This window comes from Narcine bancroftii, chromosome 4, assembly GCF_036971445.1.
Source record: "Narcine bancroftii isolate sNarBan1 chromosome 4, sNarBan1.hap1, whole genome shotgun sequence".
NCBI lineage: Eukaryota > Metazoa > Chordata > Chondrichthyes > Torpediniformes > Narcinidae > Narcine > Narcine bancroftii.
In genome coordinates, this window is record NC_091472.1 from 296991218 (window position 1) to 297009386 (window position 18169).

Sequence of the window (18169 nt, forward strand, 5' to 3'; positions counted from 1 at the left end):
AAACTCAAGGATGATGAAGGGCTGAAGCCCAAAATGTTGGTTGTGTCTTTTTTTTGCAAAAATAAATATTGTTTGACCTGCCGAGTTTCTCCAGCATTGTGCTTTTATTGCATTTTACAACTTCAGATTACGTAATATCTCGTTCTTCATTTAGTCATCCGCCTATAACGTTAGCCCCAGGTTTTTTTTCCTACCCATGTTCCCTCTCTAGTTATGGAGAACATGATCAGCCGGTCCTTCTGGGCTTGTCCTCTAGCTCGACATTTCGGAACTGCCACATTCTGTGATCCTCAGCCTCTCTGATTGCTCCCATTCACTCATTAGGGATTACTTCAAATGGGATGTGGGTGGAAAGAAAAGGATTGAAAACCACTGTTTTAATCGTACCTAATTGACTCGTTATGTGCACGGTTTAAGAACTCCAAAAGAAACAGGCCAATGACAATTTTTCTCAAGCAAAATATTTAAGTCACAATTAGGTCTAGAGCAGTGGTTCTCAACCTTCCCTTCCCACTCATCACCTTTTTTTTTTTTTTTTAATTTTTTATTTTTCACACCATAAATCACAATAGCCATGATATACACTTTTTCTTTTCCACACATTTACAGTGACTTTTTCTCCCTCCCCCCTCCCTCCTCCCAAGCCACCCCCCCATCCCCCCCCCTCTCATCCATTTTAGTTATACAATCTAGGTTGCATTAATTCAGTTAGACAATGTTGTCATTCAACAAAAATACACCAGAAATTCTACTGAGTCCATTCTTTTCTTTTCTTCTCCTTCCATCAACTTAGGTAATGTTTGTTCCCGGTAGGTTTTCGCTATTGTATTTAATGTAAGGCTCCCATACTTGTTCGAATATTTCAATATTATTTCTTAAACTATATGTTATTTTTTCTAATGGAATACATTTATTCATTTCTATATACCATTGTTGTATTTTCAAATTATCTTCCAATTTCCAGGTTGACATAATACATTTTTTTGCTACAGCTAGGGCTATCTTAACAAATCTTTTTTGTGCATCCTCCAAGTCAATTCCAAATTCTTTATTTTTTATGTTACTTAGGAGAAAGATCTCTGGATTCTTTGGTATATTGTTTTCTGTTATTTTATTTAATATCTGATTGAGATCATCCCAAAATTTTTCTACTCTCTCACATGTCCAGATTGCATGAATTGTTGTTCCCCTTTCTTTTTTACATCGAAAACATCTATCAGATACTGTTGGGTCCCATTTATTTAACTTTTGCGGTGTAATGTATAGTCTGTGTAACCAATTATATTGTATCATACGCAGCCTCGTATTTATTGTATTTCTCATCGTTCCAGAGCATAACTTCTCCCATGTTTCCTTTTTTATCTTTATATTTAAATCTTGTTCCCATTTTTGTTTAGTTTTACCATTTGTTTCCTCATTTTCCTTTTCTTGCAGTTTAATATACATATTTTTTATAAATCTTTTGATTAACATTGTATCTGTAATCACATATTCAAGGTTACTTCCCTCTGGTAAACTCAAGTTGCTTCCTAATTTATCTTTCAAGTAGGATCTCAGTTGGTAATATGCCAGCGCTGTATCTCCCGTTATATTGTACTTATCTCTCATTTGTTCAAAGGATAAGAATCTACTTCCTGAAAAACAATTTTCTATTCTTTTAATCCCTTTTTTTTCCCATTTTCTAAAGGCAAGGTTGTCTATTGTAAAAGGGAGTAGCTTATTTTGCGTCAATATTAGTTTTGGTATTTGGTAATTTATTTTATTTCTTTCTACATGAATCTTCTTCCATATATTGAGGAGATGGTGTAATACTGGAGAAGTTCTATGTTGTACCAATTTTTCGTCCCATTTATATAATATGTGTTCAGGTATCTTTTCCCCTATTTTATCTAATTCTAGTCTCGTCCAGTCTGGTTTTTCCCTTGTTTGATAAAAATCTGATAGGTACCTTAATTGTGCGGCTCTATAATAATTTTTGAAGTTTGGCAATTGTAAGCCTCCTTGTTTATACCATTCTGTTAATTTGTCTAGTGCTATCCTCGGTTTCCCCCCTCTCCATAAAAATCTCCTTATTATTTTCTTTAACTCTTTGAAGAATTTTTCTGTCAGTTGTATTGGCAATGCCTGAAATAAGTATAGTATCCTTGGAAAAATGTTCATTTTATACAGTTTATCCTTCCTATCAGTGTTAGTGGTAGCTCTTTCCAATGCTCTAAATCGTCCTGTAATTTTTTCATTAGTGGATTGTAATTGAGTTTATATAATTGGCCTAGATTTTTGTTTATTTGCACACCTAGGTATCTTATTGCCTGCGTTTGCCATCTGAATGGGGATTCCTCCTTAAATTTTGAGAAATCCGCGTTATTCATAGGCATTGCTTCACTTTTATTTACGTTTATCTTGTATCCCGACACTTCTCCATATTCCTTCAATTTCTTATATAGTTCTTTTATTGATAGTTCTCCCACTCATCACCTTAAGTAAAACCTTACTAATCACAGAGTACCTATGGCATAGGCATTACTTAAGGTGGTATGAGAGTGGAAAGAAAAGGATTGAAAACCACTGCTATAGGTCAATACTTGCAGTAGATTATTCCACGCTCTTTTATAAATTATGTGCACATTGTCCCACGCCCGGCACTATTAATTGTGTGTTAATAAAAGTAATGGTTGATTGTAACCCTTGTGTCCAGACTCAATTCCCTCGAACCTGACACTTTCTATCACGATGACCAGTGTGGTCAGCACCGCAGGGATAGTCTCCTGACAGCCTGCCACCAGCCCCCACACTGATCCCACCGCCTCGCTGCCCCCCAACAGCCCCAATTTCAACTTTGCATACAAGACCAGGGTAATAATTTTAGGGAGAAAAAGTGGGTCTAACATGCTGTCCAATATGGTAAGTTATACGTGACACTAGACACTGACACTGTTGAGCGATACGTCTCACCTCTCTTGCTCCCAGAATGCTGGCTTACTGTGTAAAAAGACACACTGACCCAGCATTATGCGGTTTTGTTCAGTTCAGTGTAAGTGGCCAAAGCCGCCTTAATGCTGGATCTTCCTTATGTTGCAGGATTTCTGTGTAAAAATCTATATTGATTCCCCTCCCCTCCAGGTCAACATCTGAAGCGCTATACAGTATTAAAGCTTATGTTATTTTGTACTCAAACTTTGCATGCTAAACTTTTCATAATTCCCGGACAGGACCAGTTATGTGAATCATTGTTCCTTTTGTTTTTCTATCTCAATTTAATGTTTTGATGAAAAGCAAAAGTATTTTTCTCCAAAACAAACGTCTCTTGCATTGATAAATGTATGAGAGCTTGATAGTTCACCTCAATAAAAAACAAACTAAGAAAATAAATCGATGGCTCATTTCAGCTGCATCCACAGTCAATATCAGTTTTGAGAAATACTTGTGAAAAATCAAAATCCTGGTTGTTATCAGAGTAGCAGGGCTTTTATCTATTGCTTGAGCTGTAACAGGAACACTGAAGTAAAAATAACACATTTTAGATGAGGAATGAAGTGGAAATATTTTGTCTACTGGAGCAGTCCCATTTCTTCGTACAAGTTCATGGAATGTTCAGATTGAAGAAACAGTACTCGTGTTGCCATTAGCAAAATCTACCAGCGATACTGCTGGAATATTTACAAAACCTCAATTACAAAACAAAGTACAGGGCTCACATCCCTTCTCCCCCCCCCCCCCCCCCCCCCCCCCGCCCAGTTATCTGCGGTTTCAGTTACCCGTGGTCTGAAAATATGAATTGTTTATTTCTGGAATTTTCCATTTAATAAGTTTTAAATTGTGCGCTGTTCTGAAATCTCACACCATCCTCCCGGGACGTGAATCTTCCCTTTGTCCAGCGGATCCACGCTGTATACGCTACCCACCCGTTAGTCACTTAGCAGCTGTCTCGGTTATCAGATTGACTGTCGCGGTATCACAGTGCTTGTGTTTAAATAACTTTTTAAAATATTGTTATAATTGTTCTATTTTATTATTGGCTATTGTTGTTACTTTCTTATTGTTATCTGATTTATAAATTAAACTTTACTATAGGTATGAATGTATAGGAAAAATCATATTATACTGTATATAGGGTTCGTACTATCCATGGTTTCAGGCAGCCACTGGGAGTCTTGAAACATATCCCCTGCAGATAACTGGGGGTGGGGGAAATAGGGCTATTGTAATTAACAATTACTACAATGTTAAAAATAAGCTGATTTTCAATATTTTAATGCTTCTGGTTCTAGTGTTCAAAAGTTTTTTTTATTTAATACAATTTAAATATGTTATCAGACTTTATTACCACATTTCAAATAAAACAGAAGCAAGCTTTGCAACATTGCAGCATTTTTAAACACAAAGGTTGTTCTGAATGATAAGAACATACAAAACATCAGATGAAGGAGGCAACTTGGCATCTTGTGACCACTCTACTATTTAATCAGATAATTTTAATTCAGCACCATTTTCCAGCTCTAACCCCATAATCGCTCAATATTTTTAATACCTAAAAAACAATTGCTCTCTTGAATATTCTCAGCAACTGAGCTAACGTGGCTCCCTAGAAGAGAGAATTCTGATGATTCGCCATCCTCAGGGGGAAGAATTTACGCTTATTGCCCTTTGGAATTACTGCAAGGGAACAGGGTTCTCTACATTTCAACTCTGCATCTATCCAGTCAGGCTCAATAAGAATTTTGTGCATCTTGTAAGATCGTCCTTCATTTTTCAAAATTTAAGATCATACAGGCCCAGTTAACTTAATCAACACCCATACTCCCATCTAGGAATGAATTTGATGAACTGGTACTTACCTGAGAAGGAACAGAGCAAATCTTTCTTTAGTTATGGAGACCAAAACCGCACACAATATTCCAAATCTGGTCTCACCAGGGCCATAAAGAATTGGAGGAAGGGGGGGGGGGGGTCGCTACTTTTATACTCAAATATGCTTGCATTTAACTGCAGGAATTCTGAATTCTTAGCTTTATCTGCATGCTAACTTTTAAGGAAATGAACATTCAGACTCCCATGAGCCTTTGAAAACAAAAAAAAAGCACTCGTCTCCAATGGGCAGGCCACATTCATCACACACACAATCAATTTTCCAGTGAATCTAAAGATGGAGAGAAACTGAACGCCAGTTAGTTTAAACGAAATGGGAAAGAGAACATCATGAGTTTCATCCTGATAAAAACAAGCTGAAACATACAAACTCTTCGACTCACTCTACAAACCTTTCTAATGCCCCAGCTGCACACTAGACTCCCAACCTCACAAGTTTGAGTCTTTGGGACTCACAAGTACACAAGGTGCCCAAATAAAATAAAATAGAACTCCAAGCAATTGGAAAGCAGATAATCGAGTTCTACAATTCTGATTTCAGTTGCCATGAAGCTATCAAATTACCTCATGAAACAATTACTTCACCAAGGTGCTGAAAAATGTCAGATAGAATTTAATGCAGACATTGGAGTGTAGACCGTTGAGGGGGGATTTGATGGAGGTATATAAAATTATGAGGGGAATAGATAGAGTAGATGTGAATAGACTCTTCCCCTTGAGGGTAGGTGAGATTGGAGCAAGGGGTCATAAGTTAAGGGTCAAGGGGCAAAACTTTATAAGTAACATAAGAGGAAGCTTATTCACTCAAAGAGTGGTTACTGAGTGGAATGACCTTCTGGAAGAGGTGGTTGCAGCAGGGTCAATTTTGTCATTTAAGAGAAGGTTGGATGATTGCATGGATGTGAGGGGATTGTGGACAGGGAGCAGGTAGGTGAGACTAGTGGAGTTTCACTTAAATCAGTGCGAACTGAAGGGGCCAAGATGGCCTGTTTCCGTACTGTAATTGTTATATGGTAATAAGTGTGAAGTGTTGCATTTTGGAAAGACAAACCAAGAAAGTGTATACCCATCAAATGGTAGGGCAGTGAGAAGTGGGGTAGAACAGAGGGATATGGGAATACAGATAGATAATTTCCTGAAAGTGGTAGATAGGGGTGAAAAGAGAGCTTTTGGCATATTGGCCTTTAAAAATCAAACTATTGAGTACAGGAGTTAGGATGTTATGGTAAAGTTGTACAGGACATTGGCGAGGCCAAATTTGGAGTATTGCATGCAGTTTGGGTCACCTTGTAGCGTCCCGCTCACGCCGATGTGGACAGGCCCACAAAGTGGCTGACAAACAAGGTGACTGCACAGACCTGGGGATGACACCAGCCGTTGTCCCAGGTGACCTTCCGCATGGCAGGAAGACAGGGAACTGTGACGGGAATGCTGGTCAATCCCAGGTCAGTGCTCCGATGATGGGAAGCCCTGATATCAGCGCCATGGGGCCATAAACCAATCAGGCTTTGTTGTGTGTGTCGTTCTTTTCCATGCCTGCGAATGCTGCAATGGTGACCCCGACAAGTCCAACTGGCAGTTGAACCCAAAGATGATGGACCAAGCAGTGTCAACGACCATTCAGGCAGTCTCACTCAGGCTCCCAACATTTTGTGTGTCACAGCCACATGTGTGGTTCAAGCAGGCCAGGGCTCAATTCCAGTTTCGACACATTACCACCGACAACACCTGCTACTCCTACGTCCTGAACGCACTCGATAAAGACACAGTAGCAAGGGTCATAAACCCAACAGCAGCCACCGGAGCAAGGCAAATACATGACCCTCAAAGAGCTGTTAACCCGCACTTTTAGGTCTCACAACGGATTGGGGGGGACAGGGCCCCATCCGCTCTAATGAGTGAGATGCTCGCTTTGACCGAGCATATAAGCCCTGCCGCCTGCTCTGAGCTGATCTTTTTGGAACAGCTGCCCAAGGATATCTGACTCTTGCTCACAGATGAGGACTTCAGTGACCCTCAGAGGGTTGCGGCTTAGGCAGATATGCTTTGGAGAGTGAAGGAGGACATCATCACCATCGTAGACCACATCAGCAAGCCCCATGTACAGCAGAGAGGCAAGTTAATAATGCGGGACAGTTCTACTATGATCATCAGTGATGGGGTTCGGAGGCCCATCAATGCTACCCATCCTGCGGGTTTCCGGGAAACGCCCTGGCCAACCGTCATTGATAGCTGCGGCGGTTGGCCCACATGATAGCCTCCTCTAGGTTTGGATCTCCTTGTTGGGCAGGCATTTCCTGGTCAACAATGGTGCCAAATAAGCATCCTACCCCCCCCCCCCCCCCCCCACAGGCCTCGACACCTGCAATGGCAAGCAGGGCACAGCACTGAGGACAGCCAACAGCTCCTCAATCTGGACTTTTGGGACCCGTTCCATTCCACTTTGGTTTGCCAACAGCCGCCTTACATGGACCTTCACCCTCGCAGCAGTAGCGCAACCGCTCACTGGGGGGCGGACTTCCTTCATGCCCACTGCCTGCCTGTCGACATCAAGTGACGGTGCTTGGTACACGCCAGAACATTTCAGACTCAACTTCTGGAGCAACCCAAGCTACCCCCACCCACCTTGACTATAATACTTTCAGACAATAAACTTGCCCACATCCTGGAGGAGTTCCCTCAGTTCTCTGCGATCACAGGGTAAGCCACAACATTCTGACCAAGGCCCCCCCCCCCACCCCGGCTCCACGCCAGGACATGCTGGCTCCCTCCCAAAAACCTCAGCGTAGAAAAGGAGGAGTTTAAGAAAATGGAGGAGCTGGGTTTCCCCCTCCACAAAAACAACAGTGGGGGGAGCAGGGTTGGGGGGGTTGGACACCATGCAACGACCACTTCCACCTCAACGAGGCCACTACGCCCGACAGACATTCTGTGCCCCACATCCAAGACTTCATGGCCAACCTGCATGGGGCACAGGTGTTTTCCCAAGGTGGACCTCATCCGGGGATATCTCCAAATCCCAGTTCACCCCCAGGATGTCCCCAAGACCGTGATTATAACCCCCTTTGGCTTGTTCATATTCCTCTGCGTGCCCCTAGGTCTGAAAAACATGGCACAATCTTTCCAGTGGCTGGTGGACACAGTGGGCTGGGACCTCCCATTTGTGTTCATCTACTTGTACAAAATCCTCATCGCCAGCTGCAGCCGCTAAGACCACACTGCCTAGCTGAGACAACTGTGCACTCCGTTGACTGAATTTGGGATGACAATTAATCCTTTGAAGTGCCAATTCAGCCTGGACACTATTGACTTCCTGGAGCACAGATTAAACAGACATGGGGCAACACCCCTCTCCGAAAAAGTTGAAGTGGTCCGGCACTTCGCCAAGCCACATACATTAAGACGGCTACAGGAATTCACTGGAATGCTAAACTTTTATCATAGATTCATACCAGCAGTGGCCTGCATCATGTGGCCCCTCTTCGCGCTGATGGTGGGCAAGTCAACGGACGTTACCTGGGACGAGTCTTCGAGGGCATTCCAGAACACCAAAGACATGGTGGCGATCGTCACCCTCCCCGAACACCCCAGACCAGAGGCACCTACCACTCTGACAGTCGACACCTCCAGCACAGCGGAAGGGGACATGCTAGAACAGCTGACTGAAAGACAGTGGCAACCCATGGCCTTTTTCTGCAGGCACCTCCGCCCCCCCAGAGCTCAAATACAGCGCTATCCACCGAGAGTTGTTGGCACTCTACCTGGCAGTAAGACACCTCTGTTACTTTTTGGAGGGTCAGCAATTCAAGATCTTCACCGATCAAAATCCACTGACTTTTGCCTTCCACAAGTTCCGTGGCTAGCCCAACAAGAGATACTTGTCCTACATGTCTGAATTTACCATGGACATACAGCACATCATGGGGAAAAGCAATGTGGTAGCCAACGCACTGTCACGGCCAGCGATCGAGTCGGTACACACCCTGTCCCAGAGAATTGACTACGTGGCGCCTGCCAAAGCACACCCTGAGATCCCCACGTGTAGGATAGCCATCTCCAGTCTCAAGGTGAAAGACGTCCCTATCATTCCAGATAACCTGACACATCGTGCAATGCAGGCCACAGTCAATATGGTGGCTAGCAGGTTTACCTCACACGGCCTCCGTAAGCAGGTCAGCCAGACCTGCACGAACTGCCAGTCCTCAAAAGTGCAGATTCGCACAAGCTTTCGAACTAGTGTGGAGGAGGTTCAGCCACGTAGGTATTGACATAGTATGGCCACTACCAGTTTTCCGTGGGTCGAGACACCTATGACCATGGTTGTCCGCTCCACAAGGTGGCCTGAGGCGGTCCCACGGCCAGCCCAAACATAACATCCCCAGGAATTTAAAGACTTGTCAGTATGTGTTTTTGCGAAGAGGCACACACTGGCTGCCCCTACAATGACCCTAAGAGGGGCCTTTCAGGGACAACAGCCCCACTTTCATCCTTGGCATCGGCAGTATGGAGGAGACTTTTACTGACTGAAACCGGCATATCTGGACTGTGACCAACTGTTCTTCACTCCTCCCCCACACCACATGGGCAGACCACCCAAGTCAGTGGACAACTTCTCGATCGCCAGTTCTTCGGGGGAGGGGGTGAGTTATTTACCAGCCCGTGCACAGAGTCGCGGACCGCGTCACAAAGTGACGACCGCATTGACCTGAGGGTGGCGCCAGCCATCATCCCAGGTGACCTCCTGCACAGTGGGAAGATGGGCAACTGTGGCGGGATTGCCGGCCAATCCCAGGCCAGTGCTCCGATGATACAGAGCCCTGACATCAGCACCCGGGGCCCATATAAACGCGACGGCCAGTGCAATAAACCAGTCTCGGCTTCAAGGCTTTGGTGTGCGTGGCGTTCTTTTCCACGTCAGCACAGCATGAACACTACAACCTAACTACAGGAAAGATATCAATAAGATAGAAAGAGTGCAGAAAAGATTTACTAGGATGTTGCTCGGATTTCAGAAACCAAGTTGCATGGAGAGGTTAAACAGGTTAGGACTTTATTCCCTGGAACATAGAAGGATAAGGGGAGGTTTGATAAAGTTATTTACAATTGTGAGGCATTTAGACAAAATAAATGAAAGTAGGCTTTTTTCTACTGAGGGTAGGTGAGATACATGGGTTAAGGGTAAAAAGGGAAAAGTTTAGCGCAGGGGTGGTCAAACCGTGCTCATGAGCCACACACAGCTCTAACATATAATGTGCGGCTCGAGGAAAAATATTGGCAGAGACAGGAATCGTACAAGCCGGTGCTCACGATGGTGGTTTTAGTAGGTGTGGCTTGCGGTTGCATGACTGTAGCTCTAAAGCATCTGAAGTTTATCATGTGTGGCTCTTACATTTGGACACCCCTGCTTTAGGGGGAACTTCTTCACACAGAGAGTGAATGGGAGTGTGGATGAACTGTCAGCTGAAGTGGTGAATGCAGGCTCAATTTTAACATTTAATAAGAATTTGGACAGGTACATGGATGGGAGGGGTTCGGAAGGCTATGGTCAGGGTGCCGTTCACTGGGATTAGGTAGAATAATCATTTGGCACAGACTAGAAGGGCTAAAAGGCCAGTTTCTGTGCTGTACTGCTCTATGGAATCCAGAGAAGGAATCTGTCCCATGCTGTCAGTCCTGTGCCAATTTAGATAACTGCCCACGTCCCAGCAAGCTACTCTTTCTTCAAAGTAGTCTCTCAGGTATTTGACCTCAACCATCTGGAAAGGACGTGAACGTCAGGTGCAAGGGAACATCACTCTCTTGAACTTCCCATCCTAGTTGATTCAAAACACATCCACTTTTCCCTTCCTCAGCATTGTTTAAGCCAGCCATTCTCACTTGGGTCACACAGCACGCCCCAGGGGGGTGGCCACAGCACATTCTGGGGGGAGAGGGGGGGCATGGACTGACCATAAAATATTTTTAATGTTTTTTAATACATTCGGTAAGAGAGAAGTATGGAAAAAAAAAACCAAACTTGACTGCTTCACAGGGAAAGGGACCCATAAACTTTCAGCAAAGTTCAAATGGGGCCGTAGCCAAAAAGCATCGAGATTAGCTGGTTTAAACAACCCATTATCACCAGATTCTCTCCATCAGGCAGCCAGCAAAGACTTGACCGGGTGGGGGGGGGGGTGACACTAGCCCTTTTTCACATTTCTAACCTGTAAATTGGCGGTTCAACGATCTGCTTCAAAATTGAGTTTTTGGTTTTTGCCAGTCACACTGGACCAATGTTAACCAGTTCTTTGCGCCCTTTCACACACATCAGCTGGCATCCCAGAGCAAAGGGGCGCCCATCCTCCAACGGTGATGTCCTGAATAGCCCATCCCTTTCACACTGGGCTAACTGGTACGTTGGTTCAGAACAAACCAGCAATGATACATCCTCCCTAGGCGGTTCAGTCCAAGGGCGATCTGACGCCTGCGTGCCAGTTTGTGAGCATATACACTGGCATGCTAACTGGTAGATTGGCGGTTAATTACTGGTGGGGCAATTATCACCTTTTCATTGTTACTCAGGATAAGAAATAATGCTGCCCATGTCATTAAGGTCTTCATAGGTTTTAAATAACCACACGCGCAGGTCACAAAAAGTTAATGGACGAATATAATTAAAATTGTTAGCACAATACTGATCTCTACTCAAGGGACTCAAACTCAACGGTGAGCTTTGGTCAGATAATAATTTAAATGTTATCCAGCCATGGCTACGTACCATTTTGGACAAAGTTCACCAAGATAAACTTACTGGCCTTGGAAGGACAATTCCAAAGTAATCAAAACAATTCTATGTTAAATTATTTGGTCGGGTTGTTGAACTTGGCAGGTATTTTTAAGTTTTGAATATTGAATTAAAATTGAATTACTTAATGTGAAAAGAGTAAACAAATTAAATAAACTGTCATCTGAGGATAAATCTAGAACAAGAGACCAAAATCTTTAATTAGATTGAAATATATCCATAACCGAGTGGAAAGCTGAAGGATTGTTCATTTTAATTATTTAATGAAACAAGCATAGCCAATAATTACTGCCAGATTAACCTTGAAAAGGTAGTATAAAGTATCTTTATAAATGTTGCAGTCCTTGTGGGGAAGGTATTCCCAGGGAGTTGCTGGCAAAGTAGCTCCAGAACCTGGACCCAGAATCAACAACACTGGTGGTTGCCACTATCTGATGCCCTTGTCAATCCACATTGTGGAGATCAAAGATTTGAGAAACGCTATATAAAAAAAATTCCTTGGCAAGCTGCTGAGCATAACTTGTGGACAGGTACTACAGCCACGGCACGTTGGTAGTGGGGGAAATAAACAGAGAAATAGGAGGTGGGTCCATCAATTGTGAAGCCCCAGCGTGGATGGTGCTGTTGAAGCCGCACTCCTCTGGGTAGGTCAAGAGTATCCAATCGTACTCCCAACTGAAGTTTTATATCCGAGGAAAGGCTTTGGGGAGTGAGAAAGTGACTCTGACCTGCATAATCAGATCATCATTTCCAATAAAAGGAAACCCCAGGAGTATGACAAGAAGATCCTGAATCGCTAAATTTTGGAAAACAACAAACTACATTTCGCCTTGAGCATAGATTCTACATTGGGGGAAACTCAAGTCGTGGCAAAAAATTGGACTCCCTCAATCCTTTCAACATAGCTACTTCAAGTCTTTCTTTTACCAAAGAAAAACTGAAGCATCCTCTTTATGGAATTGGGTACAACACATGCTCAGATTCATTTCAGCCAATCACTGTATTTTAGATTTTGAAACCCAAAATTATAAAAGGAGATAGTTGAAACCTTCCAAAAATAACATATATTGAAGCAAAAAATAAAGATCATCTTCAAGCCTCGACAATCTGATCTTAAAATCTAATTAACGATTGCATGAGATGCCTTATATACTCGTGTAATTGTTGATACCGATAGTAATAGTCAATCCACCCTCTGCCTTTTTGGCCCAAAATTCAGGTGTGGTTTTCACTTACCTGTGTAAAAGTCAACTCCCCTTATTTTTGTCACTGACCGCCCACCTACCTGAGCAACCAACGCCCTGGCCGCTCGCATACCGGAGCTCATGACACCACAAATGCCCGCCCATCCGATCTCCTGACTGCGGATCCTTGCCCTGGCCACCCCTCCATCCAAACTCACGATGCCCCAATTGCCCACCCAGACATCCAAGCTCCTGAGTGCAGATCTTTGCCCTGCCAGCCCACCCTAACTCCCAGTGCTCTGGCCGCCTGCCCATTTGAGCTCCTGTTGTGTGTGGATCCTCACCCCAGCCAACCACCCATCCTAACTCTCGACAGCCCGGCCACCTGCTCGCCCATCTAAGCTCCCGACTGTGGTTCCATGCCCCGGCCACAAACCCATCCGAGGACCCTGTGCCCTGACCACGTACTTCCCATCTGGTCCCAGCCAGCCGAGCTCCCAATGCCTTAAATGATGCAGGTAATTACGAGGTCAAAAGTTTGACCTGTGTGAAAATCGACCCCTTCCCCCAACCTTTTTTGGCCCAAAAATATGGCCTTTAAAAAATTTGATGATTACACAAGTACATAGAGCATATAGACGCTGCATTAAAGGTCTTCATATCAACTAAAATTTCTTCCCACAGAATCAATCGCTTTTTTTTTTACACTGCTTCAAGAATGATGCCTGTGGTTACCCGAGGTAATTTATCTATTAAGTAGATAAGAACTACTCTTTGCAGACGATGCCTCTTTAGTTGCCCATTCAGAGCCAGCTCTTCAGCGCTTGACGTCCTGTTTTGCAGAAACTGCCAAAATGTTTGGCCTGGAAGTCAGCCTGAAGAAAACTGAGGTCCTCCATCAGCCAGCTCCCCACCATGACTACCAGCCCCCCCACATCTCCATCGGGCACACAAAACTCAAAACGGTCAACCAGTTTACCTATCTCGGCTGCACCATTGCATCAGATGCAAGGATCGACAATGAGATAGACAACAGACTCGCCAAGGCAAATATCGCCTTTGGAAGACTACACAGAAGAGTCTGGAAAAATAACCAACTGAAAAACCTCACAAAGATAAGCGTAGACAGAGCCGTTGTCATACCCACACTCCTGTTCGGCTCCGAATCATGGGTCCTCTACCGGCATCACCTACGGCTCCTAGAACGCTTCCACCAGCGTTGTCTCCACTCCATCTTCAACATTCATTGGAGCGACTTCATCCCTAACATCGAAGTACTCGAGATGGCAGAGGCCGACAGCATCGAATCCACGCTGCTGAAGATCCAACTGCGCTGGGTAGGTCACATCTCCAGAATGGAGGACCATCGCCTTCCCAAGATCGTGTTATATGGCGAGCTCTCCACTGGCCACCGTGACAGAGGTGCACCAAAGAAGAGGTACAAGGACTGCCTAAAGAAATCTCTTGGTGCCTGCCACGTTGACCACCGCCAGTGGGCTGATATCGCCTCAAACCGTGCATCTTGGCGCCTCACAGTTCGGCGGGCAGCAACCTCCTTTGAAGAAGACCGCAGAGCCCACCTCACTGACAAAAGACAAAGGAGGAAAAACCCAACACCCAACCCCAACCCACCAATTTTCCCCTGCAACCGCTGCAACCGTGTCTGCCTGTCCCACATCGGACTTGTCAGCCACAAACGAGCCTGCAGCTGACGTGGACATTTACCCCCTCCATAAATCTTCGTCCGCGAAGCCAAGCCAAAGAAGAAAAAAGAAGATAAGCCATAAGGAACAGAAAGGTTAAAGCTCAATTTTCAATCTGTGCTATTAATTAATCTTGGCTAAGCTGCTACAAAATGCTGAACGATTGGCTTCAATTCCCCTGCACCAAGAGGGAAAAATAGACCTGCTTGTCTGCATTGTCCAACAGCCTTTGCTGCTTTCTGAATCAGTAATGGAAAAGGATGCAAGAAATGGAAAGTATAAGAGATTCACAGCCATAAGATGACTGGCATTTATAGCAAAGGTTGATACTTCACATCACGATTGTAAGTGGCCTACAGTTGTCTTGGTTTTAGAAACAATTGTGATAATCAGTTGCTAATCCATCTCATGTCTTTCAATCACAGTGCCAGACAAGCAAATTCACCATCGTGGAGCTATTTATAAAGGTTGTTTAACCAGTTGTTTAAATATTTCAGACCGCGGGAAGGCCTTCGATTTTTTAATGATTCTCTTTTCCTTAGCATCAAAGTGTCATATCTGATATAAGATAAATACAAGGCAGCAAGTATAGCCATTCCTTTTTTTGTCTCACTATCAGTGCCTACTGTCATCTTGACCATCCAACAATTGTGTCCACTAGATACACCCCCAGTAAATACAACGTGGTAGTGGCCCGCTACCCGGAAGGCAGCCCGAGACACAAAATGGCGGCCGAACACGGCGATTGCACAAGGCCAGCACAGGCGAATGGCTTGACTCCTTGGCCAGCTGCCTTCACGGTGAGAACATCGACCAATTAGTGACCGGAATGCTGCTGACGTCACTTCCGCCGACGGCGGGAAACTGGACCTGTATAAGCAGGTGCAGAGAGTGCAATAAACCAGCTTTGCCTATCACCGAGTGTGTGTTGTCCTTCCACTCTCTGCTGTAGCAACTCACTCCAATGTTGCTATCAATGGAATTTCTGCACTAGCTCTACGATGATATTCTCATTGATTTTTTTTCAATTATTCCAATGATCTTTCAAACTTGATACCTTGTGCCTCCAATTTCAACATCTGCATGGTTTTTATAACATCTTCCAATTCAGAGACTTTCCCAAGACAATTGTACAGCTATTCAGCAAAGCCAATTACATATGGACCCAGCTTCACCTCAGCCTTTGTGACAACGTGGTTCTCATTCTTGACGTTCTTGATGTTGCTGTGTTATTTCAATATCATTCTGATTGACTCCATCAGTTTCAACTGTTGATCAAGAATTAAAACACAGTCGGGATTTATCTCTTTCTTGATGACTTCCTGTGGATCCTTCAGGTTTTATTTCAAATTACCTCTATATTCTGTAATGTCCAGAACACAAGAAACCATCAAGAAGTCTTTCTAACTCTCTTCTTCTGATTCATGTAAAGACAACCCCTATTAACCTCAGTTAATAGGAGAGTTAACTTTTGGAATCACCCCATTGCAGTTCTTGGTTCCCCCCCACCCCACCCCAAATACAACTCAGCTATACTGAAGGATGAAATAGGATTAGTGATGTCGGAAGTTCGTGCAATCTGCATGGATTTTACTGTGAGATTAGAATGGCAATAATTTACAGGAGGGAGATTGGATAAAATATAAAAATGGACAAATCTTCTATTCCAACAATTGATAATCTTGGGTATTCCCCATGTAATAATACCGCTGAGATTATGGGCAATCAGAATGTTTTATTTTCAAGAATTAATGAATATGTTTTAGTTGAGCTATGTTTTGCATGACACAAAACTGCACCACCAGATTTTGTCCTCCACCAGTGAGCACATTATCAAGAAATCTACAGTTTATTGCTATTTAATATTCAATTCAAACAAAATGTCACCAAACCTGTATTACTACAGATTCTGATTTAAACATCTTAAAGCTTCATAAAGCTCCCTTTATTACTGTCAAGCATCAATCAATTCTAGTCAAAATAAATAGCTTTCATTAAAAGTGATAATCTTCACCTTTTGCTACTATTGAAGGCACATCAAAGCATGTGATATTTTAGCTCCATTGCGCTTGCAGTTGTGAAAAATACACCGTAAGCATAAATTATAGTACTTGGTTAAATGACAGCAGCTATTCAGCATGTAGATTCATGTGTGTCCTTGAATACCAGCAGAATGGGCACATTCATTCAATACCCTTATTCAATTGATTTATTCAGTGAGAAGCAGAGTAGATCAAACATAATTAAAATTATTTAAAGCTATGGATGCCACAGTTTTTTAAAAAAATTATAAACACATTTGGTATTGGAAATAAAAGCCCATCATTAAGAACTAAGCACCTAAACTAGGTTATCGAGACAATCAATTTACTGTAACTGAGTAAATCACTCCAAAATATTTATATACATTTATTTTAAATTACGTGTGTGCGCGGGTAGGCGTGCGTGCATAGGTGTGCGTGCGCGTCCATGAGTGTGTGTGGCTACATGTGCACGTGTGCGTGCGTGCGCATTTTTGTGCGTGCACACATCGTGGTCTGGAGACAGGCTGTTTCATCTGGCTGTATTTGTACAGTCAGATGATAATAAGCTTGAACCATCAAGTGCATTCCATTTGGCAATTATCATTCCTTTTCCAATTTTCCACATGACCCAAGAGAATTTTCAGTTGGTTTTACCTGGTCACAGATGAGCTCCCATTTCTTCTCACTGTCATACTGTCTCAGCAATCTGGCTTTATCAGGAGGAAGATTCATAGAATTCTGTTAGAACAAAGAAAAAGGGTTACTGAATACAACCATTTTAATTCTGGAATCAATATTATAGAGGTGGATCACAAGCTTCTGAGAGGGTATTAAGTATCAACCAATGAGCAAAATACATATCAACATTTTCAGTTCCACACAAATAACAGTGAACCTCGCCTTGCTATTGTACCCCAAATATTAGATCAGCTTATCAGAGCTGCATTCAACTTCAAAAACTTTCTCTCATCCAGCAATCCACACAAAAACCAATATTGACTCTATTGATCATCTCCAAAAAGGTTATAACCATACAAATTTATTTTGCAATAGGGCCCACAAAATAATTGTGACTCCGTCCAATTGATTAATCAAGGTTCTTAAGTCACACTTCAAATATACCATTTAAAGGTTTTAAATTTCGACATACAGCATGGTAACTTCCTGTTAAGGCACACGAGTCATGCCGCCAAAATACCCCGATTAACTACAACCCCGGACATTTTGAAGGGTGGGAAGAAATCCAAGCACAGGGAGAATGTACAAACTCGATACAGGACAGTGCCAGATTGTGTTGCTGGCGCTGTAACACCATTATCCATTATGCTGCCAAAATCACAAGATCCATGTCAAAATTCTTGCTTGCCTCAACCAAACAGGTACATTTAAAAAAATCAATACTATATATTACACTATCTCAGAAGAAAAAGCAGTAATAAATCTACAACACTAATAGATGTAATTATTCATAGTTAGTGAAACAAAATGTCGTTTCAAATAGTGCAGACAGGTCTTTTCGTAGTGCCGGTGTAGGTTAGTGTAATAGGGAGATGTTCAAGAGCCTGATAACCATTGGAAAATGCAACATTCTTGAACTGAGAAGTGCTG

The 18169-nt window shown here is 43.1% G+C and overlaps 1 protein-coding gene across 3 annotated transcripts in view; it reads right to left on the reverse strand.

The window, feature by feature from the left end:
- The window catches only part of fmnl2a (formin-like 2a), a 268529-nt gene that overhangs the window by 91182 nt on the left and 159178 nt on the right, over positions 1–18169 (reverse strand). For all 3 annotated transcript variants that reach the window (XM_069935529.1, XM_069935532.1, XM_069935531.1), the window contains exon 2: positions 17216–17299. In XM_069935529.1, coding sequence (XP_069791630.1) covers positions 17216–17299 — 84 coding nt within the window. The remainder of the gene's footprint in view (positions 1–17215; positions 17300–18169) is intronic.